General features: G+C 41.7%; 1 protein-coding gene across 9 annotated transcripts in view; it reads left to right on the top strand.

Annotated features, from left to right (window-relative positions):
* The window catches only part of PARP8 (poly(ADP-ribose) polymerase family member 8), a 157,875-nt gene that overhangs the window by 69,601 nt on the left and 62,767 nt on the right, over positions 1–25,507 (top strand). For 5 of the 9 annotated variants that reach the window (XM_083703465.1, XM_083703464.1, XM_083703461.1 and 2 more), the window contains 4 exons: positions 10,933–10,970; positions 13,065–13,154; positions 16,573–16,643; positions 20,243–20,320. In XM_083703465.1, coding sequence (XP_083559591.1) covers positions 10,933–10,970; positions 13,065–13,154; positions 16,573–16,643; positions 20,243–20,320 — 277 coding nt within the window. Of the gene's footprint in view, positions 1–10,932; positions 10,971–13,064; positions 13,155–16,572; positions 16,644–20,239; positions 20,321–25,507 lie in introns of all 9 variants that reach the window. The other 4 variants (XM_083703458.1, XM_083703460.1, XM_083703462.1 and 1 more) reach the window with 1 other exon arrangement.

The raw sequence follows: 25,507 nt of genomic DNA, 5'->3' as shown, positions 1-25,507 counted from the left end.
ATTACAGAGTCAATGTAAGATAGCTTCCTATTTCCCTACTAGTCATGTATCATCATGAATGATAAAGCAAGCTTCATGTCAGAAACAGCTGACAGACAACAATTGCCAACAGGGTTTTATGCAGAATTCAATTTATTGTATTTATTTATTTATTGCTCAAGTTTAGTTTATATTTGATCTACGGACCTTAAACAGAAGCTGCAGTGTGAAGTTATCAAGGCAACCACAGCAGAGGAGAAAAATATCACAATATACGTGCACACAAAATGTGTCTTTTAAATCAAGGGTGTAATAAAACCTGCAAACAATCAGAGATAGTTAAAAATACAGACAACAATTGTGTGGTCTGGCATTGATGGTTATAGCAAGGAGATTGGCTATGTTTTCCATTATAAAAACCCAACAGATATTTATGTTGTATCAGATATTATGGTTTATTTATTTGAAAGAAAGCAGCTCGATATAAATACATTTAAAAAGCGAATTGAATTTTCAATAGATACACATAAGCTAATATTCGAGACCTTATGGTCTTATGTTTGTATTTTTGTGTTAATCATTATTGTAGAGACCTTGTTTTTAGGCAGCATATGAATATGTTAAAAGATAAGTAAATAACTTAACATTAAACTGCTAGGCAAAATGCCATATTCTGGATAGGACATAGATGCAGATTCATGAGATCTTCTTTATTTGTTTAATACATAATTTCTATTTTAAAACTACAGAAAATTAGACACACACACAAAAAAAAAACTCCAGCAAAAGCCTTCAGCATGAAACAGAAGGTTTAAAAATCATGTGGACATTAAACAACTTTTGTTGACTGCTGCAAATATGTGAGTGCAGGGGGTCAGGTGACTATTTCAAAGAAAGGGCCCATCCCCAGAGAAGTCCCCATCCCCAGTCACCACCTGTTTCACCTCAGATGGTCATCTATAGGAGGGTCTCCATTACCTAAATGTATGGGCGGGTTGGTGTGGTATTTCAATTGCTACCTCTTCTTCCATTTAAGAGTTACAGATAGGTAGCCGTGTTGGTCTGCCATAGTCAAAACAAAAAAAATTCCTTCCAGTAGCACCTTAAAGACCAACTAAGTTAGTTATTGGTATGAGCTTTCGTGTGCATGCACACGAAAGCTCATACCAAGAACTAACTTAGTTGGTCTTTAAGGTGCTACTGGAAGGAATTTTTTTTTGTTTTTCCATTTAAGAGATTTCTCATAGAACCATAGAATTGTAATTGGAGCGTTGGAAGGAACTCAACTCATCTAGTCCAACTCTTTACAATTCAGGAATCCAGCCCACTGCCATCCCAGGGTGGGCTTGAACCACCAACCTTCTGGTTAACAGCCAGATGCAGTGACCCATTGTGCCACATAGGTGTTCCTTCATGTACCCAGTGCCCAAGTCATATAGGGCCATACTTCAGTAGTATGCTTTGCATGAAGAAGATCCAATTTTCACACTCCGGCATCTCTAGGTTAGGAAACACTCTTTTCTGAAACACTAGCTAGCCACTGCAAGTCACTGTTGACCCAGAATGTATTACCCCCAACTCCACCTCAGATATTGTTGGATTCCAACTTCCATCAGCCCCAACCAGAATGGCCGGTGGTCAGAGATGTTGGGTAAGAAGCAGAGACCACCAGTATCAAAACAATGATTCTTCAACATCAATTCGTTGGACTGGTCATGACGTTGTTTGGATGTCTGATTATCATCTTCCATAGCAGCTACTCTATTTCGAACTTAAAAATGGAAAGTGTGATGCTGGTAGTCAGCAAAAGAGGTTTAAAGACTCTCTCACCAACAATTGGGAATCACTGGCTTGTAAGCACTTCAATTGGAGAACAACCTTTACCAAAGGTGTCATGAACTTTGAAGACGTTTGAACTCAGGTCGAAAGCGAGAAACACGCTAAGAGGAAGGCGTGTTTGGCAAACTCACCATGATCAACTCCCACCTGGAAACCTATATCCCCACTGTGGAAGGATGTATGGATCCACCACAGTCACTGACGGACACACCATTAAGGCTATGTTCATGGAAGACAATCTTACTCGGCTACGAGTGATCGCCAAAGAAGAATACTATATAGACCTAACTGATTTGATTTACGTGTATGTCTTGCATGCCCTCGTTACAAATAATTTGTCTTCTGGATTTGCTTCTACATGTATTCATTAGCTCTACCACCACCATCACTGCTGTTATCCATTTCATACTCCTTTGGATACACCGAGGTTATTGCTTCCTGAATTCTCTCCAATTGGTTTGACGTATTTATGGCACTGGGACTCCTGGCATCTATTGCAGACGTTTTAAGCTGTATTTTGCCTTCATCCTACAGACTTGGACTGTCTCTGAAATTTATACTTGTGGCCAACAATATAATGCAGACTTTCAGTTTAACTACTGCTGTTGGGTGCTTTATTGTGGCATAAAGAGTAACAGGGTCCTGCTTCATTAAAATAGGAAAACCAATGCAAAATGGGGTTTTGTGCTCAACCCAAATATCTCACTTTCTCTCTCCTTCTCTGGATCTAAAAGGAAGGCAAAACTTAAAATGATGCCATTGGGTGCTCACTTTAAAAACCAGGAGCTCAAATAGGAACATATTATTTGATACTTTCTCATTATATATGCATATGCATATACACACAATCAATTTCAATAGATTTTTTACAAACACGCATTTTGATTGCTTCTGTTCCATCTTTCAGATTCTCTAAGCTGACTACAGATTAAGATAATTGATGTTTGTCAGCCTTCTCATGGTCCTGATTTAACTGCTCTCCTGTTTCTAGTGTTACTAACTATCAGCAACTGCCGGGAACTGGTGTAGTGTTCACCACAGGCTGGTCTTTATATAGTTTCAGATATAAGATTTTTTTGTACGGAGATACTGACTTCCTCAGATATTTATGGCTTCTTTTATTTCCAAGTGGGACTATCAGGGACACAGGTGGCGCTGTGGGTTAAACCACAGAGCCTAGGACTTGCCGATCAGAAGGTCGGCAGTTCGAATCCCTGTGACGGAGTGAGCTCCTGTTGCTCGGTCCCTGCTCCTGCCAACCTAGCAGTTCGAAAGCATGTCAAAGGGCAAGTAGATCAATAGGTACCGCTCCAGCGGGAAGGTAAACGGTGTTTCCGTGTGCTGCTCTGGTTTGCCACATGACCCGGAAGCTGTACGCCAGCTCCCTTGGCCAATAAAGCGAGGTGAGTGCCGCAACCCCAGAGTCGGTCACGAGTGGACCTAATGGTCAGGGGTCCCTTTACCTTTACCTTTACTGACTTCCTCAGATATTTAAGGCTTCTTTTATTTCCAAGCCGGATTATCAGTGGTCTGTTCTTAAAGAAAAATAAAATAAAGAACAATGAATTCATGTATGTACTCCAAAAGCTGGATTCTGTAAGCTTATGTATGCAAAGGTGCTTAATTTGCTTATTTTGCATAATTTATTTGGCTTCTGTCATCGTGAGAAAGGAGTGTGGTATTATGTAGAGCAGTGAAGCCTGACCCTGTGACCACAGGACTTTCTACTTCCCATCTGGTTTCTGTTCTGCTTTCCCCATTCACATTAACCCCGTGCATTAGGACTTTTGTGCATTTATCCCTCTGAACCTGTGATACTGGACAGGTCACTTCACTAACTTCTCTTCTCTTCTCTTCTCTTTTCTTCTCTTCTCTTCTCTTCTTCCCTCCCTAGGGTAGTAGTCCTTAAATAGTGATTATGCAATGAATAGGATGACATTGCAATACTGTGTAGTCCAATGAGTTTTGACTGCAGCGGGGATGGGGAAATCCTCTCCTCATCCAACCCTGCTCCTTGTGCAGTAAACAGGCTTGGGGGGGGGGAGTCTCCCACTGGCTTCAGTGGATGGGCAGTGTATGTGAGACTGGGACAAAGAGACAGTGAATGAATTGGTGCATGCATGAATGAACAGGTGTGTGTTTTGTATGGGAATGAATGAAAATAGGGACATCCTGCTATACCCTCCTCCCCGTATTTCTCTGATGAAAATAGGGATGTCCTAAGGAAAAGCGGGACTGTCCCTGGAAAATAGGGGTGCTTGGAGTGTCTGTGGGTGTTATGTGTGGGCGTCATTGAATAGGTATGTTTGGATATGAGGAAGGGAGAGTTTTGTGCAGTCCCACTGGTCTGATTCCTTGATAAAGTGGTACCTCTGGTTCCGAACAGGATCCATTCCGGAGGCCCATTCGCAACATGAAAAGAACGCAACCTGTAGCGGCGCGTCTGCGAATGTGCAGGTTGCAATTCGCCACTTCTGCGCATGCGCATGATGTCATTTTACGCTTCTGCATGCATGAGCGGTGAAACCCAGAAGTAACCCTTTCCGGTACTTCCGGGTCACTGCGGGATGTAACATGAAGTGGACGTAACATGAGGTATAACTGTATATATATTGATCATCCACACATTCGTATGTGAATGATAAAAACCTATATTTGTAAGTTAACTGCTACCAGGTTTCTTTTTTCTTTACTTTTAAGTTGACATTCTTAATATGCCAAACAGCATATGCAGTGTCAACATTCTGTGCTTAGGTGGTGCAGCTGCAGAATGTACATATTATCCTGCCACAGACTGACCTTCTTCTGCGTTGCTGTCTGGCTGTTGTCGTTTATCTTTTCAATAGTGCCTGTAACATACACCAGGTACTTGCAAATCCTCTTCTTACTGCTGCCACTCTTGCTGTGGGCTTTTGTGGCTGCAATCCTGCACCCTTCATGAGTGGATTGCAGGGAGCTCAGCAACTCCCAGGGAGAGCAGGCATAACACTCATCTCCAAGCTGCTGCTGCTCTGGTCATAACACAGCACTTGGTAGTCAACACTATTCTTGAGCCGGCCGAGTGGGGGAGGATCACAGACTTTGTTGTTGTGTGAGTAACGCTGAGTCTCCCTAAGGTCTCCCTAAGTGAAAATAAACATGAAAGAGAGTGAAATTATATAGAAGGTAGTGCTTATCAGGATGATGATAAAGGAACCAAGCGACTCATAACAGTAAATGTTCACTGGCAATTGGCAATGTGTTAGGAACTTGAGACTAGGACTAGAAAAAGAAAAAGTACTATGCATTGAGAGACATCCAAAATTGGGTTGGGGCAAAAAAAGGTCTCGCTAGATGGCCTGAGCTGATTGACAGTGTTGAGCAGATTACCTGGGAAAGGTGGTGGTTTTTAAGCAGAGGCTAGATAGCCACTTATATGGCAAAGCGTGTTCTCCTTCATGGAGAGCATGTGTTGCGGTGGGGGCCACCAGGACACTCCAAAGTTGGGGGCGGGCTAATTGATTGTTGGCCACTGATGTGATTGGGCTTCCCTTGTTGTTGGGAAGAAGGTAATGTTGCCATTTGTTGACTGACAGCCAGAAATGCTAAAACTCCCTCCATGAGGCTAGGGCTTCCTCTTTTCGCCCGTGCATCAGATTGCCTGTCCCCACCCCCTATATTTAGGGTTGTTTGCTTTGACCTTGCTATGCCTGTCATGGGGTTGTCTGCTCTTGGGGCAGGGGCCCAGTAGGAATTTTGTCCATCTGGCTGATTGGCTGGGGCCATTTGGTTTTTGCCTACTGCGTAGCAAATTGTCACAACTTGTAAGGTTGCGGTTAGGCATTGGTTTATGGTTTGGTTGGTTGAGGGGCATGGATTGGCTGTGCCTGCCCCTCTAATGCTGCTGCAAGGGATTCCGTTAAAGGAATCAGGGGCTAACTATTGCTTGTCCACTCTGTCAAGGGGGCTCGGGCCATTGCAAGAGCTCCTGGTTGCATTTGGGGAGGGCTGAGGGCAGGTTCCCTGCTCCGTCCCTACCCCCAAGTGTATTCCCCTATTCTGTCTTTTGCAGGCATGCGGAATGTCAGTCTGTCCCCCACTGGGGGGCAGATAGTCGCAACCAATGCCTAAGCAACCACTCACATTTTTGTATTTTAATAAAGTTGTAGCCAAAATTATGCCAAAAACCTTAAACAAAAATTTCTGTGTGATGTGTGAGTTATTGGGGTGGCCCTGGGGACCTCGACATGCAAGGGGTTTGTCTAGCTGAATTTTCAGGTTGCTTCCAACTTTATGTTTCTAGTTCTTGATTGACCCCTAGCAATTGCTCATCCTTTGAGAGAGACCAGAATTTTAGAGAAGCCTTCACCACTGTTGAGAAGTAAGGAAAACTTTTTACCAGATTGGTTTGACTAGCGAATATGACCTTCCAAGGTGCTCTCATCCTAATGCCCTAAACAAGTGACTGTTAGCAGTGAGGCTATAAACAGCATCTTAGAAGTGGAATTGCTGTGAGCTTATTTTGTAGTGGAAACTTTGCAAAGCAGAGGTGGCTGTGCAGCAGAAGTCCATTTGCATGGCAAGTTAATTCAAGCATCAATTTACAAGTGATACTTGCCATTTAGTTCACTTGTGGTTGAGTCACATGGACAAGCTAACTGTGAGAATTATTCTTAGTGAAAAATGCAAATGTTCAGTACCTTTGACTCAGCATCTGTGTTCCACCAAGAGGCACTGTAGCAAAGGAGGGGGACGAAAAATTTTCAACGCACGACTGGCTTCTTGCTCATGTATCATGTATCTGTGGTTTAGCTTGCCAACACAAAGAATGACAAATTTGCTTATGGGCAGTCTAGGTATTACAGAGCATATATCGCTGCACCCCTTGTCCAGGTTCTCATAAGGCAGCTTCTCAGCTCCTTGTAGGCAGTAGCTGTGACATCCCACTTGAGAGACCTTGAGCCACTGGAAAGTTTTTGTCTATGCAGTGACTATGGGATAAGCTAGAGGCTATATATAAATCACACTGTTCATCATGCAAGATTCCACTTCAGGATATCTGCAACACATCATTAATTTACTGATTTCCAGTAACAATAAGTGAAAAAATGATCTGGGCCAGAAAAGCACCTCCCCCCACACCTTTCTATTTCACTGAATTATTGCATCTTTCTCCAGAAACAATAGTAGAGTCATCCAGTTCAATATTTTCTATTTTATTTTTCTATTTTCTATTTTAGCTGCTCTGCACTGAGTTGGAATTCTCTTTAGACTATGAATAATAATAATAATAATAATAATAATTATAATAATAATAATAATACCCTGCGCATTTGGCTGGGTTTCCCCAGCCACTCTGGGTGGCTCCCAATTGAATATTAAAAACACAATACAGCATTAAACATTAAAAACTTCCCTAAACAGGGCTGCCTTCAGATGTCTTCTAAAAGTCAGATAGTTGTTTATTTCCTTGACATCTGATAGGAGGGCATTCCACAGGGTGGGCACCACTACTGAGAAGGCCCTCTGCCTGGTTCCCTGTAACCTCACTTCTTGCAGTGAGGGAACCACCAGAAGGCCCTTGGAGCTGGATCTCAGTGAACAATGGGGTTGGAGACGCTCCTTCAGGTATACTGGGCTAAGGCCATTTAGGGCTTTAAAGGTCAGCACCAACACTGATTTTTAAACCCATCCTACTCCATGAATTCAAGTTGCTTACAGCAATTGATTTCAGCTGGCATACTCTTTAAGTTTGAATAATACTGGATAGTACCCAGTATCTCTATCCACCTATTCTGTATCACTTATACAAAAGTATGTTCAAAGGTGAAGGAAAAATTATTTGTCCTAGATCAGTGGTTCTCAAACTTTGTTTCTTTGATGATCATTATTTTGATCAGAGTTATGGACTCTCCTTCTTTGGAGGTTTTTAAGCAGAGGGTGGATGGCTATCTGTCATGGATGCTTTAGCTGAGATTCTTGCATTGCAGGGGGTTGGACTAGGTGTCCCTTGGTGTCCCTTTCAACTCTACTATTCTATGACTTGCTTTTTCCTGGTGGACCACCACCTTTTCTTATCTCATCACTATCAAATGGAGTGGTGCTTGACATGTCCCTTCTTCACTTCTTCCCCCTCTGCTGGAACCAAATTCCCACTGGTTCCATTCCTTCTATTCTTTGGTGTTTCCATTGTTGACACTTGACTTGCTATGAATTGGCAGATTACTTGGATGGCTTTGAAAGAGGATTAGAGAAATTTATGGAGAACAAGGCTACCAGCAGTGATAGAAGTGTCCTACCTCCAGTGATGGAGACAGCTTCTGAATACACATGTGTCTAGGTAGAGCTGAGAAATACTTTCGGCTGAAATTATGGAGAGCTTGATGGACCTGCTGTCTGACTTGATAGAAGTCATCTTTCTATGTTCATATTATAAGACTCTAAAAATATTGGATCCATTGTTGATTTAGAATAATAAGTGGGGCAAGGGAAGCTTTTTCCCCTAAGAACTCTTCTTCTTTAAGCAAAACAGATCAAAGCAAGCACCTATCATTTTCACAAGGTGCTGAAACTGCAGAGTCTACTTGGGGGGCATTATGACATTTGTTTAATATTTAATGTAAAGACTTATTTAAGCTTTCCATAGGCAACAAAACAAGCGGTGCACCCAGTCTTCCTACTAAGCAGTAAGAAGACTGAACTAGTGCAAAAACAAGAAATGGTGGCACCCAACAGCTGTACAAGTACCCATGCAGAAAGAGTCAGCAGTTTTAGGCGAGACTGAGCTCATGCCATCAATTTCACAGACTCTACTGTTTGCGTTACCTGAAATAGTTGCTGCAAATTTTAGCAAAGAGGTCATCCAGTGATTTAATGTTACCCCGTACATTTTTATAAATCTTCTCCAATGAGAGTGGGCATTCTTCCTGGCACCAGGAACATTTTTTAAATTAGTATTACTAAAATTACTGAATATTCTTAAAGCGCCAGAAATGAATCGTTTATCTTATTTAAAGTTCTCTCTCAAGCACCTCTGGGTTCATGTGCTCATCCCCTCCCACTTTTGGCTTGGCTATGTGGAGGAAGATGGGGGATTAGTTTCCACCTTAGATTAGTTTGTTGTGTCAACTGAACCTGGCAATTTGCTTGTTGGAAAGTATGGTTTGTTGGAAACAAGTCAATTTCAAAGCATTGGTTATGGAGCTGGCATGTCAAAGCAGTCCATAGTTGACATGAACCACAGTTTAAGGTTTAGATGTAATGCTAAATAATGGTTAATTGAAATTAAAAGTGAAGCTTCCTATCTGTTCTTTGCAGCTGCACCAGAGGAAGAGGGAAAGGGGGTGGGGGGTTGTAAGTCCACAACTCATTGTGGCTTCTTATCACACTTCAGTTGATTTATTGTGATGCCTGAATTACAATAATTATAATATTTTTTCCACAATTTGCACCTTTGATTACATTCCATTGGTTTATACATAGCTTTGTAGAAATGTAATTTATGTTGTGTTTTATGCAATTCTGGATTCTGAAGTATGATGAACACAGTTGTGAACATATTCCTTTACATGGTACCCACAGCCTAGTACATCCTTTGTGTCCCATGGTAAAAGCCAGACATACTCTTAATGTATGGGAGGGTAGACAGCGATGCTCAGTCTCCCCCTTTAAAAGTCTGAGGCTAGAGTAATTTTGCCAGGATTCAGATCCTACTTCAGCTACTGTGGCACCAGTTGGTGAGAAAATTCACAACACATGGTCATTGGTTGTAGTATCAGATGCTGCAATGAATGTGGCATTGCAGGTTAATCACCACTTCTAATATTGCCCAGTGCCATTTAAACACAATACTGTCCAGTGGCCAGACTTCAAATAATGGACTGAAAGTGGAGTCCATCATTGTTTTATGGGATGCACCTCTTTTGCTGAATCTATACTGTTTTGTTCTGGCTGGAATGGTTTCACTTGCTTTACTTATCTTTTTTTAAATAACTGTATTTTTTTTTCTTTTTATAAATGTGTATTATACTGTTGTGACTGGCCATAGGACTTTATGGTGAGGAGTGGGAGATATTGCTAGTGAGGATGGATAATACTGAGTTCAGTAGACCAATAGTTTGACTTAAGGAGATAAGCTGTTGCTCAATGGATCTTCTTTTGCATGCAGAAGGTCTTAGGGTCATTCCCCAACATCTCCAGATAGGGCTAGGAATACTCATCTGAAATCCTAGAGAACTGCTGGCAGTCATTGTAGACCTTTGGTTTTCAGCCGGTGGGTTAGTACTCATCATGGCCTTATCTATGATGAGTCATAGTAGCGAGACTGCCACCATACAAAGGCAAGTTATGAAAACACAGAGAGATGGGTCCAAAAATGCATGTTTGGATTAAAGGTGGGTCTGAAAAGACTGAAGATTTTGGTGTAGCTAGATAGACTGATAATCTGACTCCGTATAGGGTTGCTTTCTGGAGACTAATGCATAAAGAACAAGCCATGGCATGTTCCTTCAGGAAGAAGAGCATGTCACACAGTTTGCAGGATGATTAATTTCCCCGACTTCCTAAAAATAAAAATAATAAAAGACCCAAGACAGTAAGTGAATGATAGTTGTCATTGAAGGGACAGACTACTCCTTCACCAGTTGTGCTCATAAGTTTGGGTCCAAAGGCTGCAGTACATGTAACTGCAGACTGCAGGCTATAAGAGAGCAGTCGTGAAAGAACTCATAAATCTTTGCAGGGACTTTGCTCGTAAGTGATTTGTAGGATGCAGCCCTAATATGTTTTCCTTTAGAAATAAAAATAAAAAGACAAGAGAGAAGAGACGGTGCAGAATTGCTACTCTGAGCTCATGAGCAGTCAATCTCCATTCTTTCTCTTTTCCCGCCTCCCTAAATGTGGTTTTAGATTAGACCGGCACACTTTTAGTGAGGGAGGGGGAAGCAGTGCTAGCACTGTGTTTGGTTATTTATTTATTTGTTTGCATGGCATGCTCTGAAAGCTGTCACACTAGTAGTCTTACAGAGCTGTCAGAAATCTATAAATAAACATTGACAGTTCAGTGCAATTACCGTATCCCCCCCCCGTGCTTCTTACAGTCTTCCTTATCTATCTTTTCTTTTTTCTTTTAAACAGCATATCCTATTCGGTGCACGTCTCTGAGGATTATCCAGGTAAAGTGCTACTTTCCGTGCCGCTGCTGTTTTTTTTTTATATTAAAAAAAGATTCCGCTGAAGGCATTTGAAACACCATTGTTGTGCCCCTGCATCACCTTTGTGCTAATCACATTTCATTAGCCACTTCATTTGCACTGTTATTTCTGTTTTTCTGCCTTCGTTTGTAGGCAGGGTGAGAAGGAAGGAAGGAAATTTGTGAAAGGCTATGTGAGAAAGAATGTGTTTAAATGTGTGTGTGTGTGTGTGTGTGTGTGTGTGTGTGAGAGAGAGAGAGAGAGAGAGAGAGAGAGAGAGAGAGAGAGATTTTCTCTGCCTACAGCCATCAGTGATGGGGTAATCTACTGCCAATGTAACTAAAGGGCCCATTCTCTGATCTCATTCAGAAGCTAAAGGGAGTTTCTAATCTTCATGTCTCACTTGATAACACACGGACAATGTTTCATAAAGGCTTGAGGGGCTCAGATCTTTTGCACAAATCTTTGCCTCTCTCATGTCGCTATGATTCGTATGCCACTGGTGAAGTGGTTTGCTAAGTGAAACCATCAAAGGCCACTGTGTGGTGCTAGAGTGGAAGGCAATTTTCCTAGTGGGAGGGGGCAATGGGTACGTGGGACAGGGGTGCATGATGGCTGAGGAGATAGTCTCCAGCAGCCCCCACTCTAGACATTGTCCCTTCCACCCAGTTCCCTCAACCGCCCCCTGGATACCCAGACCCCCCATTCCCCTAGCGCACACACTCAGGCAGCTCTGGCAGTCGCAGCTCCTCGATCCACGTTCGCATCTGCCAACGTTCATGAAGTAAATACGGTACATACCGTAAATACTGAGACAAAAGTGCAACACACAGGCAGGAGAGCTGGAGCTGCAGCTACAGTGGAGTTACACTGAGCTGACAGGAGCAGCCACCATTACACATCTTGCCTCACTGCTTGATGTTCAAATATACGGTACTAAATATACTGGTGTTTTGAATATTTAATAAAATATCAAAGTTGTTCTGTTTGGTGTTTAAAATATTAATTTCTTAGTTTTGGGCTAAAAAAAAGAGGGGTCGTCTTATACATGGAAAAATATGGTGTATATATATATATATACAGAGAGAGAGAGAGAGAGCGCCTTAACTTTATAATGTTTTTCAGAGTGCATGGGGAAAATCTTTACAGCACACATGCAAGCTAACAATACACATAGCGGAAACTAAAAGTTCCATTACTGGGAATCAATACAATATAGCACACTGACTCTTTTAGGAGCCCTTTAGGAGTCATTATAGTTTAAAGAGTAGGTTCCAATGAATAACTGCTCAAGCTAATGCCTGGTGATAGACATAGGCACTGTCTCTTATAGAAAGAATCTGTCTGGCCTCTGCAAACTAGCAAGAGGTATTCCGAGACCTAAGCCTTCTTTCTCCTCATTGCCAGCAGATAGAGAGCCCCCATCCTTCACTTACTGAACTCAGGAAGGGTGGAATTTTCTCCCCTGAACAGTGTGTTCATGTGCCTTTGCAAAGGCTGTGTGTCAGCACCAAGGTGTGCCCTGGTAGAGACAAGATAAAGTAAATCAAAAATAATGGGTATCTTTGTTTCAAGTTTTATTATATCCTGAAGGGGGCTTAAACCAAATAAATCAAAGAGAAATGGGTTCAGGTGGTGGTGGGGAACCATTTTCTAGTTTCCAGATGAGACTGAAAATCAATGAACAGCTAGAAAAAAAGTAGTTTAAGGCCTCAACTAAGTGGGTTATGGATTGCAGCCTAAATCTATACAACTGATTATTGAGTATGCTTTTTCTCATGTATTTATCAGAGGCAAGGAAAGGCTGTTTCCCACAGTTTGGCTTTCTGACTTTGGTATGTCAAAGCTACTGCTGGGCTGCAATTTCTCCTACAGGGTTTCTAGGGCTCAGGATTTGAATTGCAGGTATCTACAGCTGGGCTGGGGGCAGGAACCAGAAAGCTTAACGATGAGCTTGTTTTTATCCTAAAATGATGGCTGCATGGCATGGAGTGCTTGAGGAGTATATGTGATCTTTGCACATTAAATCCTTATACACATTAAATTCATTTGTTGTTTTTCTTTTTCCTTTTACAGACAATACCTACGTGTCCAGTTCAGATAATGATGAAGATGTATTAGTTACAACAGAGCCAATTCCAATAATTTTCCACCGAATTTCTACAGGTAATTCTGAGATGACCAAAGTATCTTGTGATGCATTGAATAAGGCAGACAGAACACAACCTTTGCACCGAAGAGGTGGGAATGCATGGCTTTGGCAGTGGAAAGCTCCTTCAACCATGGAAGAAGATCTGTTCAACAATCCACAAGGCTTATCAAAAGGCAAAAGAGAGAGAAAAAAGCAAGGTTTTATACCAATTCAGTTGTTAGTCAGGGCAATCCTTTCCTGACTCCCGTCCAGCTGACTGATGCAACGTCTATCAAGGATGGCTGATGATACCTAGAACTTGGCCAGGTGTAATTTAACAGAGGTTAAAGATATGCATTCATAGAAGAGTAGTAGCCAGTTGGCAGTGCCACCCTGCCACTCTGCCCACCGCATTGTTGCTGCTGCTTACCAGGACAGTGCAGTGGCTGGGTGGCAAGGAGGTTGGGACTGTGTGGGTACACCAGAGGAAAGTCTACTGTTGCACCAACACATGTCTGACCTTGTGCCTTCCTTGCCCTGCTCTGACTGCTCTTGCATACATAGTAAGAAACATGAAGGTTGCAGCCAGGACATAGATGTCAGTAAGTAAGGGGACAGGTGTGATTTCAGAATCAACTGGGAACTCAGAAAAGGCAAGGCCTGAGGACTGATTTTGGGGGAACTAAACTTATTCTATTTTCTTTGACGTGGCTATATTCTGTGCTCCATTGTGGTTATTATAAAGGTGGGAGGTTTCTTTTATCGCATATGTTGTTTAACCTCTGAGAAGTAAAGTCTGAAGTGGCAGTTCTCACACTTGTTGGCTGTGTGGGACTTGTAGCGAGTCTTTTGGAACTGGTAAAAGGTGGGTTTCCTTTGGCCCTCAACATTGTAAAGCAATTAATGGCAATTGGGAGCGATGATAAAATGACTGCAAGGAAGAACAGATAAAAGAGCCCTAAGATCAAGCATGATCTTAGGGCTTTTGGTCAAATGTGAGCTTTGGGGGTCTTGTAGTGCTGATTTCAGAGAAGAGTTGAGCATCGGGAACTCCAGAAACTCCTTCACCTTTGATTAAAATTCAAGATGAATACCAAGCTTATTCTCTATCATCCAAGTCCTCATCCTGCCCAAACACCCTCTTCTTTGAAAGCCCCACTTGCTCCTGAGCACTGGAGAGGGAGGAAGAGAAAAGACCCATCTCTCCACAACCATTTGCAGTGCCATCACTGACCCAGTCTGTAAGTGGGGCTTTTAAGGGAAAGAAGGAAGGAATTTGGAGTTCAGTGGCCTCGGTGGGAGAGAGTTTCAGCCTCTGTGGGCTTTCTTTGCAAAGTTGGTCTGGATTGCAAGATAAGCTATTCCCCACCTTTTGGAGGAAAGTTCTTGGTTTGTTTTCTGATCTGACCTGATGCAAGCCTAGGATAAATCTCATATTTCTAAAGCTACACAAATCAATACCAGCAGATGAAGAAGACTGGGATGCCATGTTTTACCGGTAGATCATCTGGAATTGACTGTATTCCTGTGAGACACACCAGGAACCAAATTTCCCCAGTACACTTGAGGGTATAAATAATGAAGACGAAAAAAGCCTTGAAGATGCCAATAGATGTCAAAATGCTTTCTATAAGCAGACGGGTGATTATTTGGGGAGCGAAAGGACAAAAGAAGTATAAGAGATGATAAAACATTGGGAAGGATTGTTGAGGAGTAGCTGGTTAGTATTTAACATATAATTATTTCCTGGCTATTATTTAGCAGGTTGCTTTAAGATTGAGGGCTTAGAGTGTTGCATAACAACTGTAATAATACATATAGGCAGGAATCTACATTCACAATCTTACCCAACAATCTTACCCAAGAGTAAGCCACATTGAACTCCAATCAGACATGTATAGGATTGTGCTATTAGATGGATGGGAAACCAATGGCTCTTCAGAGCTTATAGGACCACAAATCCTATTTCCTTAACTCTTGGCCAGGCTGGTTGGAGCTGATGTGAGATGGAGTTGGTTGTCTACCGTGTGCTATTACAATGCCAAAATGTCCTAGGCTAGCTCTGATTGGCCACAGTAAACATAGACCATTTTCTTTACACATAACTCGTTAATTTTGTATTTTCCATCAAGACTTAATGGCCATTTTTACCTCCATGGTTAAAAGTATAAATTATATTTGGAATACATTCACATTAGCTTTTACAGGGATTGTAATTAAAATCAACAACTCAGCTGTGATTAGAACATTCATTCTACATTAGTTTTAAAATAGCACGGTAACACTAGATGGCGGGAAAATAAAATGTGAGATTTACAAGAGTATGAAATATTTACTTGGGGCTGATGCCTCACACTTACCATGGGGGTGGCACTGGGAACATCCTCCCTGGGGTTTGTTAATCACACACTCTTTGTAACATTTTGAGTGCCTTGTCACCACCACATTAAGAGGCTCCACGCCCCTGCCAGATGTTTCTGGCAGCCTCAGGCTGGATTCTCAGTGGAAGGCAGCAGTATGCAGGGAAGGTGCTCTCTAAACACAGATGGGCACTGAAACTTCAGTGTCTGGAATCTGATTTTTAGCAAAATCCTTGATGATTGTGCCAGTTCTTGTACTAGCCTTGCCATATGCACCAGAACCCTATGTCTGTGTATGCAACTACTGCCGCAAGAATGGCATTCGCCCAGAAATGGAAAGAAGTCTCAACGAAAGAAGAATGGCTAAAGAAATGAATTGACTATGCAGAAATGGCAAAACTTACTGGAAGAATTAAGAAATCAAGACAACAAACTTTTTATTAAGGAAAGGAAATCATTTATTGACTATTTACAAACAAATTGTAAACAAATTAGGACATTAGCAGGGTTACTGGAAAAACTTGAAGTTTCTAAAACATATATGAAATAGATGAGGAAAAGAATAAATAGAGTTAATTGGGATATGCAGAAAAAGAAGAAGAAAAGGGTAAATTCACGGAACCGCTGAAAGAGGGGGAGGGAAGTCGATGCTTGATATGTGAGAACTGTTTAATTTTTGTTGTTGTTGAAATGTAAATATAAAAACCTTATAAAAAAGAAAGAAAAGAAAACAGAACCCCATGTCTGTTTTCCTGCCCCACTGCTTTCTGCACATCAAAGTGAAAAAGGGTCAATAACTCAGTGGTAGAGGACATGATATGTACACAGAATGTCCCATGTTCATTACATTCATCTCCAGTTGGTGGAGGTGGGAAAGACCTCTGATAGATGCTTTGGAGATCTGCTAAGCCAGCGTGGATAATACAGTCATAGACAGATAGACATACAGGAACAGACGAGACAGACTGACCCAGTCTCAGGCAGATTCTTATGGTTTAGTTCTGTCTTGCAGGTATTTATATCAAAGTCCAGGGTCACACCCTTACCTGCTAACTTTGTCCTCTTTTCCCCTTTTTCTTTTCTTTTTTTTTAGAATTGCGAAAAACCAGTGATGTCAACTGTTGTTTATCCATAAAATCAAGGTTGCAAAGGGAAAATGGAGAGGTACAGTATTGCTTTGTTGGTGCAATGCTTGCAAACAGATTGCAGAGTAAATTAAGAAAAGTCAGAGAAACCACTTCTGCCGTTAGCATGCTCAGAGGAGCCCCAGCTTTTGTCCAAAGGTCTATTCACTCTTTCGTGGAATATGCACATGGAACTGTCCCTGCCAGTGAAATGAATAGGATGATATTATGTCCATGGAACCTGTGTGTACAGGTTATCTGGTGTGAATAAAAAGTCTGAAGACTGGCTTATAGTCCAGTCGTAAATAAAAGTTGATCAATCAATAAATAAAAGTGGTGTGATCTTCCATTAGTAGTGATGTTGCAGCACTTGCTATGATCTGGTCTAGAATACAAATTTGTTGACCTAGTAACACTCAGAAACAGTAATTGCCAAATATTATATCTCTCCCAAGTTCTTTCCAGCTCCAAATGGGAAAACAAGATTTTGAACATGTTTAGAGAGCTGTTTTTTGTTTTTGTTTTTTTGACTTGTATTGATTTTAATGCTGGCAACCAACTGATTTGCACACACTACATCAAGTAGGTGGCAGGGGTAAGAGGGATTTTAAGGTTGTGGAAACAGGTTGAAATAAGAAGCACTACTGGGCCTATGGGATGCAGGTGGCGCTGTGGGTAAAACCTGCCTAGGGCTTTCCGATCGCATGGTCAGCGGTTCGAATCCCCGTGGCGGGGTGAGCTCCCATCCTTCGGTCCCAGCTCCTGCCCACCTAGCAGTTCGAAAGCACCCTTAAGTGCAAGTAGATAAATAGGTACCGCTTTATAGCAGGAAGGTAAACGGCGTTTCCGTGTGCTGCGCTGGTGCTGGCTCGCCAGAGCAGCTTCGTCACGCGGGCCACGTGACCCGGAAGTGTCTCCGGACAGCGCTGGCCCTCGGCCTCTTAAGTGAGATGGGCACACAACCTTAGAGTCGGACACGACTGGCCCTTATGGGCAGGGGTACCTTTACCTTTACATGATGCAGCCTGTTTCCCCCATTCGTTAAGGTTACTTATAGGGAGAAAATAAAATAAATCAGCATATTTTTTCCAGAAAATTGGGTGATCCTTAAAAAAAAAAAAAGAGTCTTGTTGTTTAATACTTCTTGGCAGTACAGTTTTCCTGTCTATGTACATGAAGCACATACTGTAAAGCAAGAATTTGAAGATAACTGTAAAAAGATTAGAATCACAAGCTGTGGAAATTGCTGGCAAATGGAATGTGATTTTGAGCAGATCTCTCTTGCTTTCACTCTCTGGTAGTTACACAGCTGATTTCCATTCAGTTACAGACCTGTGTACAAGACATGAATGAAGAAAGTACAATAGCCTAGATCAAAAATGGTTTTGATCAAAGAGGGAAATGTGGGTAATGGGATTCTAATATATACAGTAATGTAGTCATTATGTAAACTGCAGGGATATGACATTGCTAGTTACCTGCTATGTGTCCTCTGTGTAGCTCAGTGTTTATAGATCCTTGTTTAAATAGCTGTCCTCCTGGTTCTGCAACCTTCTGAATATTCAAATGCTGAAATTTCCTCCAAATAGAGAAATGAACGAAGCATGCTATTATGTGAAGGGTTCCTCCAGGACAGTCTATTGCATGAAGAGTTGGGAAACTATTTTAAGTTTCTCAGTGTCTGAATTGTACATTTAGACAACAGTTTTGCAAGAATGGGGAAATGCTAAAATGCTTAGGGGCCAGCACCAAGTATTTAGATGCCCAGGATTTATTTATTTTGTGAACCTTGGCTGCATATGTTACAAGTCACTGTTAGTACATAGTAATGACATAAGGCTAATTCACTGGATCAAAAAATAAATTAAAATACTACATACAGTTGTGCATGGGAAGAGGAGAGGAGAGGGGGAGAGAGAGAGAGAGAAGGAAAGGAGAGAGAGAAAAACTAGTATGAATGAGTATACTGAATGTGATTTGGACTTGCCTTAGATTGGTCAAACAATTCTTCATTAATCAGGAGCTGACACAGTTACTACAGATAGAAAAGGAGCCCAAAGAGTTGCTTTATACATTTATTTTCATGTAGATTCTCTGATATTTAGAATGTAATGGACACTGCAGTCACTGCACTGAAGTTAATGAGCATTTTACATTGCTTAGGTAGGTTCTCTAATATCTGGTATGTTCCATTTTACACACAAGAAGCCAGCACTCATTTCCATATACTTTCTAGGCTGTTGTGATCATATAGACCTGCATGCATTCAACCTGGGCCATGCACCATTTACAGTCACGCTTGTGTACACAGTCACACTTGTGAACTGTATAAATTGGGATATCTCTTTACTGCTTCAGAGAATCCCCAAGAATGTATTCACAGCTAATAATGGCCTAGTGCCTGGATCAGTGTGCCACCCTGTGTGATGACATTGTCAGGTAGTTTGGTGTTTCCTTTGGCTAAGCTCCTGCTGACCTCCTTGAGGCCGACCATTTTACATGGGATACTCTGAGGCCTAAGGCGAGTGCGGCAATGACCCAGCTTTGGTAGAGACTTGTTTCTTTTTAGTAGCAACACTTCACTTTTGCGTAGCTCTTTCAAGTGTTCAGAGCATGTCACATTCATAGCTGTGATTCTTCAACCACCCTGCAAATTGGCAATATTATTATTCCTCTCTCACACACATACAGCCCATATTGTAGATCAGGAGTGTGCAACCTTTTCTCAGCCCAAGGTCCACATTAATTCCTAGGCAACCTTCCAGGGACCATATAGCAAGCAGAGTCAGATGCAAAAGTGGGTGGAACAATAAATGCAGTGTTACCTTTGTACCACAGGTCAGCTTCCTCTTCCCCCAACTTCCATCCCATAGCATTATTAAAGGATGTATTCATCATCATCAAACCTTTATTGGCATCACTTACAAACATTCAGAATAAATAAGCCAGTGCGATCTCGTCACCATTTCAACAGGATAGTCATTTGCCAAAGGGAAGAAGAGGAGAGCAATTTTTTAGGTGACCAAAAAAATCAAATAGAGGAACTTAGCTACGGTCTTGGTGAGTTCCTGGTCTCTCCCCTTAATAAGAAGTGTATAACCTCCATCTCTGGTTTCCATAGATGGTCTAAAAATTGTTGGCGGAGTTCATCATACATTTTACATTTAAGGGCCATGTGAGCTAGAGTTTCCACCAGGTGGGCATCACATGGGCAGATCCTATCTCCTTCTGCCATACCCGCAAACCTACCGCAAAGGAGGTTAGAAGGATTAGAATTGAACCTAGCTAGTGAAAAAGCCCTTCTTTCTTGTGGGTTAAACAAAAATTGTAAATAATTAAGGTTAAATTCCTGTGCAAGGATGTATTCTAGCCAGGCTAAGAAACCACTCAATAAGGATGTGAAGCAAGGTTAGAGGGAGTCCTGAGGGCCATAGGGGAAGTCTTAGAGGGCTGTGATAGAAGGGCTTACCTAAAGCTTCCTAGTGAATTCATGGCAGAGGTATCATTCAAACCAGGGACTTCCTGGCTCATTGCTCAGAATTAGCTAGTGCTGCACAAGCTTCCAATAGTTGAAGAAGAGGAAGGTAAAAAAAGCTGTATTTCAAGTTTACTCAGTTCATCTGCTTTTCTTTTAAGCAGGAATCAAGGCACAGTAGTGCGGTTGAAGAAGATTCAGAAGGAGATAATGACTCAGAAGAGTTTTACTATGGCGGGCAGGTAAGAGAGAATAATTATCCATCTTGTTAAAAATTAAAAGCAGAAGTTATCTGAAGAGTGTGCAGGTGGAAAATCACCTCTGCAGCTCTTTTTTCATCTTCCCTTTGGAAAATACATTTAATTTGGTAAACATTTATTATTTAAAAGAAAAACCCACACCCCTAGTTTTTGATGGTATCTTGCTTTGAAATAAGTGAGCATCACTTCTTAAGAGAGATTATAGTGGCATGGCACCGATAATAACACAGTACTGGATTTCATTTATTTGAAGCCTGGTTGCAGCATCACGGTGCTCATGTGCTGACTCTATATGAGTGATGAATCCTGTGTAGCTTGCCTATGAAGCTGTAGGACAGCTCCCTTAGCTACATTTGTGAACAAGCCCAGTCTCCCCCTGAGCTTGTGTACCCCATGCCTCTTCCTGTGTGACCATGAAGGGAGGACTGGAAGCTTTGACTTTTAGATTAACCACAGTTTAGCGGGTCATTCAAACACTCAACTATGGTTAATTTTAACTATGTTTAGTGAAGCAAGCCAACTTCATTAACTATGGTTTGAAGATAGCTTGTTTCCACTAAGCATAGTTGTGTTTAACCACAGTTTGCATAGGTTTGTACAGTATGGCAAGCTGCAGTTAATCTTATATGAACATAGAAGCTTCAGATCTGCTTGGCAGTATTATTTTTGCAGCCTTGCCAGAGGAGGAGGTGGGAACAGGTGAGCCTGGCAGTTCTTACGATTTTTTTTAAAAAGACATATGCAAGCGCACACATGTAATGGATTGACAGCAGATAGATAATGGAGGGTTTAGCAAAGTCTATTTACAGAAAATACATTCATGCTTTTGGACTGCTTATTTTTGAAGACATATGCATGCTTCCACATGTAATGGATTGAGCACACATACCTAGGAAGGGTTTCACAAAGTCTGTCTTCTGGAAAAGACCAAGTAATTTAGCAAATTGTACAAAACACGTTCAATTAATGTCAATGTTAAAATGTGATCTGAAGAGCTGAGTTTCATATATTTATCCTTAACACATTTACCCATCTGCAACACTAGACTCACTTATCTATGATCAAGCCCCACTGAATTCACTGTGATATACTTCTGAGTGGATATGCATAGGCTTATACTGCATCTTGGAAATAAAACCCCACTGACGCTGTGGGTTAAACCACAGAGCCTAGGGCTTGTTTATCAGAAGGTCAGCAGTTCGAATCCCCGTGACAGGGTGAGCTCCCATTGCTCGGTCCCTGCTCCTGCCAACATAGCAGTTCGAAAGCACGTCAAAGTACAAGTAGATAAATAGGTACCGCTCCCGCAGTAAGGTAAACGGTGTTTCCGTGCGCTGCTCTGGTTCGCAAGAAACTGCTTAGTCATGCTGGCCACATGACCCTGAAGCTGTATGCCGGCTCCCTCGGCCAATAAAGCAAGATGAGTGCCACAACCCCAGAGTCGGCCACGACTGGACCTAATGGTCAGGGGTCCCTTTACCTTTAATTCCAGTGGAATATAGCATTCAAGTAAATGTGGTTAGGAACTTCAGCCTTAACAAAATGGCACTAAAACCCCCCAAGGTGTTATATGGTTCCCACTGAGCTAAAAATGTACCCCAGTATTTTTCAATATTAAAAAATCAGTTACATAACTTTTTATTCCAATCCGGAATAGCAGTGTCCATTTTTGGAGCTTTTAAATCTGATTCACCTTGAGATTTGCTGATTATTATTATGTTTTCCTTTTTAAAGCAGGACTGCATTTTCCCCCCTGCCTTGTTTCTTGCTCTCTCAGTGGAATTGAAAATACTTAGCACAGCCTCTTTCCAAAAGAGGAATGAAAGTGCTGTCCCCATTCTGGTGTCTTTTGTGAGAACAATGAAAGGTTTGATTAGGGCACTTTCTTCAACTCATCTTTTTGGTGCTCAGAAGTTGCTTCTCATGCTTTAGGTCCTTTGTAAGACACATTTGAAACAAAATGTCAGTGAATCTGTACAATCGTTAATGAAATATTGTTGGAAAGACTGTCCTCTATGAAATCCTCTAAACGCCGGCTGGGAACATTTCAGGCCTTTTTGTGTAACCTTCCTCCTCTGTATTCTGCCTTTGATCCTTTGCCATTTTATTCCCCTTACATAAGAAGGTAAAACTTGCATTGCTGGATCAGAACAAAGTCCCATCTGATGCAGCGTACTCCCTTCAACAATGACCTACCAGATGCTTGTAGAACAGGAGAAAGAAACCTCAGACCCCCCAAAGCATGTTAGGAGACCTCTATTCTCTTCACAGAGCTACAATTTCCAGAGTTCCCTGTGAAGAGGGATTGACTGTGAAACCACTCTGGGAATTGCAGCCCTTGGAGGGGAATAGGGATCAACTCTCTCAGCATTTTAAACCAAACTGCAGTTCCCAGGATACTTTTCAGGAAACCATGACTGTTCAAATTGTCCTGACATGGCTTTAAATGCCTAGTGCAGATCATAGAATCATAAAGCATCTGTGACAGGTGGCAATCTATCTGTCCCATTTAAACAATTCAAACTGTATATCCAGTTGTTGTTGTTGTTTAGTCATTTAGTCGTGTCTGACTCTTCGTGACCCCATGGACCAGAGCACGCCAGGCACTCCTGTGTTGTCTTTGTCCATGGAGTTTTCTTGGTAGGGATACTGGAGTGGCTTGCCGGTTCCTGCTCCAGGTGGATCACGTTTGGTCAAAACTCTCCACTATGACCTGTTCATCTTGGGTGACCCTGCACGGCATAGTTCATGGCTTCTCTGAGTTATTCAAGCCCCTTCACCACGGCAAGGCAGTGATCCATTAAGGGGTATCCAGTTCCAACTGCAGTATATAATGGAAGGCTTAAGCCAGGCACCCCCAAACTCAGCCCTCCAGATGTTTTCGGACTACAACTCCCATCATCCCTAGCTAGCAGGACCAGTGGTCAGGGATGATGGGAATTGTAGTCCCAAAACATCTGGAGAGCTGAGTTTGGGGCTGCCTGGCTTAAGAGAACAGTATAGTCAGTAGGCAAGACAACTCTATTGCCTCTCTTAAACAGGACATGGCTGTAACAGGAAATTCCTAGCTCCATCCATATACAACTTAGTTCAGTGATGCTTACTGACTGCACCCTATAACGACACAGTATGAAATTAGCAAATGATTGGTAGTGAAATTTTGGGCAATAGCTATGCAGATTCTTTTTTTTTATTATTATTATTTTTGAGAAAGTGAATTTGTGTTATGAATCATTTTCTCTCGGTGTGTTTATAATATCCTGGAGGAATTCAACCAAGAGAAGTAGCAATAAAGTGGATGCTGGTGTGGACAAACTAGCAATTACATTTGTCCTAAAGGAAAACAAAATTAGTACAAGAGGCATAGTTTGTTGGCACTCGGCACGCAAGACACCTAAATTGTATATTCGAAGGCAAATAGAGTATGAGGCAAGATGAGGGATTAGTACAAATGAGCGTTCAAGAGGGAAAACAGGCAGACAGGTTTTGAAATGGAATTTTAAAAGGCAGAGCCAGGAAGATGAAACAGAGTTGAAAGAAGATGGTAGGTGAAGGAAGGAAGGAAGGAAGGAAGGAAGGAAGGAAGGAAGGAAGGAGGATGTCAAGCAATGGAAGCCTAAGATAACAAGTAATGAACATCTTTAGGAAAAAGGATGCTATGAAATTGCACAGGTCCTCGGTTTTTACTTCAAAATGAACTGGTGGGATTCCTGAATCTCTCATCTCCTTCTTGTAAGGGGGAATTCTGGGAGCATTTACTTGCCCAGATCTTGCCAGGGGGAGGGGAAGGACGGGCGGAGATCTGAGAGAAACAACTGCTCAGTGGCAGAATCAGCTTCCTTGGTCTCAACCCTTAATGCAGAAAGTAGGCAGGGCATATATTCAACTCCAGACCCATGCTTCTGGGCAATGTGAGGCATGGATCAGACCATGTTGTAGCCATGTTACCATCATAAAGAAGCTACAGATGTAGATGCTGAGAGTATTGAAACTATGGATTTCTTGGAGGATAGTATCCCTGTTGCTGTGTGACTGTATTTTTCTCACGCACAAAGAAAAAGGTCCCTCTGCAGTATTTTCTCTAAACATTTTCTGTTATTTTTTGTCTGGTGGCTCCCTCCTGCTCAGTGTCCCACAACAAAGCTAGGTCTTGTGGAGGGTCCAAGATGGCGGCCAGTCTGCCCTGAGAAAACTACTGGAGAAATTCACTGAAATGGTCTTCCAAATTTCTCTGTGCACAAACTGGGTGAAGTATTTCAACAGGCCTTTTACGCACAGCTCCAGTTTTTAGTAGTCTGAACCAAACAGAAGTGACACAAAGAGCTGTGAGTGATGGAGAGATTATAGGACAGTGGCGGCGAAGAAGAAAACTCTGCTTTGATCTTTGATAAAAGGGTTTCTTTACTCCTGCCAGTCACCTTTGCAGAATTCTTCAGGAGAGAAAAAAATGCTTTCCTTCTCTAGAACAACAGTCAAAAATCTATATCATGTCTCGGTTTAACGGCTCATCTCTTCTAAACACAATCCATTCAGACACAGGAAAGTGATACCTTTTATCTTTGCAGGTATTTTACTTTTCACTGTGAAAGTTTTTGTTTGCTCTTTTCTCTAAATAGTAAACAGAAATGTGCTTGTCCAAGCAAAAGCATGTATGGTTAGTTTTTGGCTGTGTTGCTCCTAGAATCTGTTCATTGACAGACAAAACAACAATCCTATATTTAAATTTGACACTTGCCAGCTATTTGTATGTGTTTCTCCTTAGAATGAGTGACACTATACGTATTTTACTTATAACGTGCTACTGTTGAATTGGATTCTGTTTCTGCTCACTAGAAGTGTTATGTCAAAAATAGGTTTGTTTTATTTAAGACATTTATATATCACTTAATTATTCACATTTCTAAGCAATGTAGAGAAAAACAATGCACAGAACATGAGATAATAAAACAATAAAAAATTATCACAAAACCCAAATGCTACCTTAAAATGCTGCCTTAGTTTTAAGAGTCTTAGTCATACAACTGAAGCAAAGAGGGTACCTGGGAGGAAATTATGCAGGCCTGGTGCCACTACATTGAACACATAGCTCCTCATAGTTAAAAGCCATGTATCTCATTCATGGGGGACCACCAACAGAGACTCCCCCAAAGATCTCGGTGATCAGATTGG

Source organism: Podarcis gaigeae (assembly GCF_964106915.1).
Source record: "Podarcis gaigeae genome assembly, chromosome: 11".
NCBI lineage: Eukaryota > Metazoa > Chordata > Lepidosauria > Squamata > Lacertidae > Podarcis > Podarcis gaigeae.
This window is presented reverse-complemented; position numbering and strand designations above follow the sequence as displayed.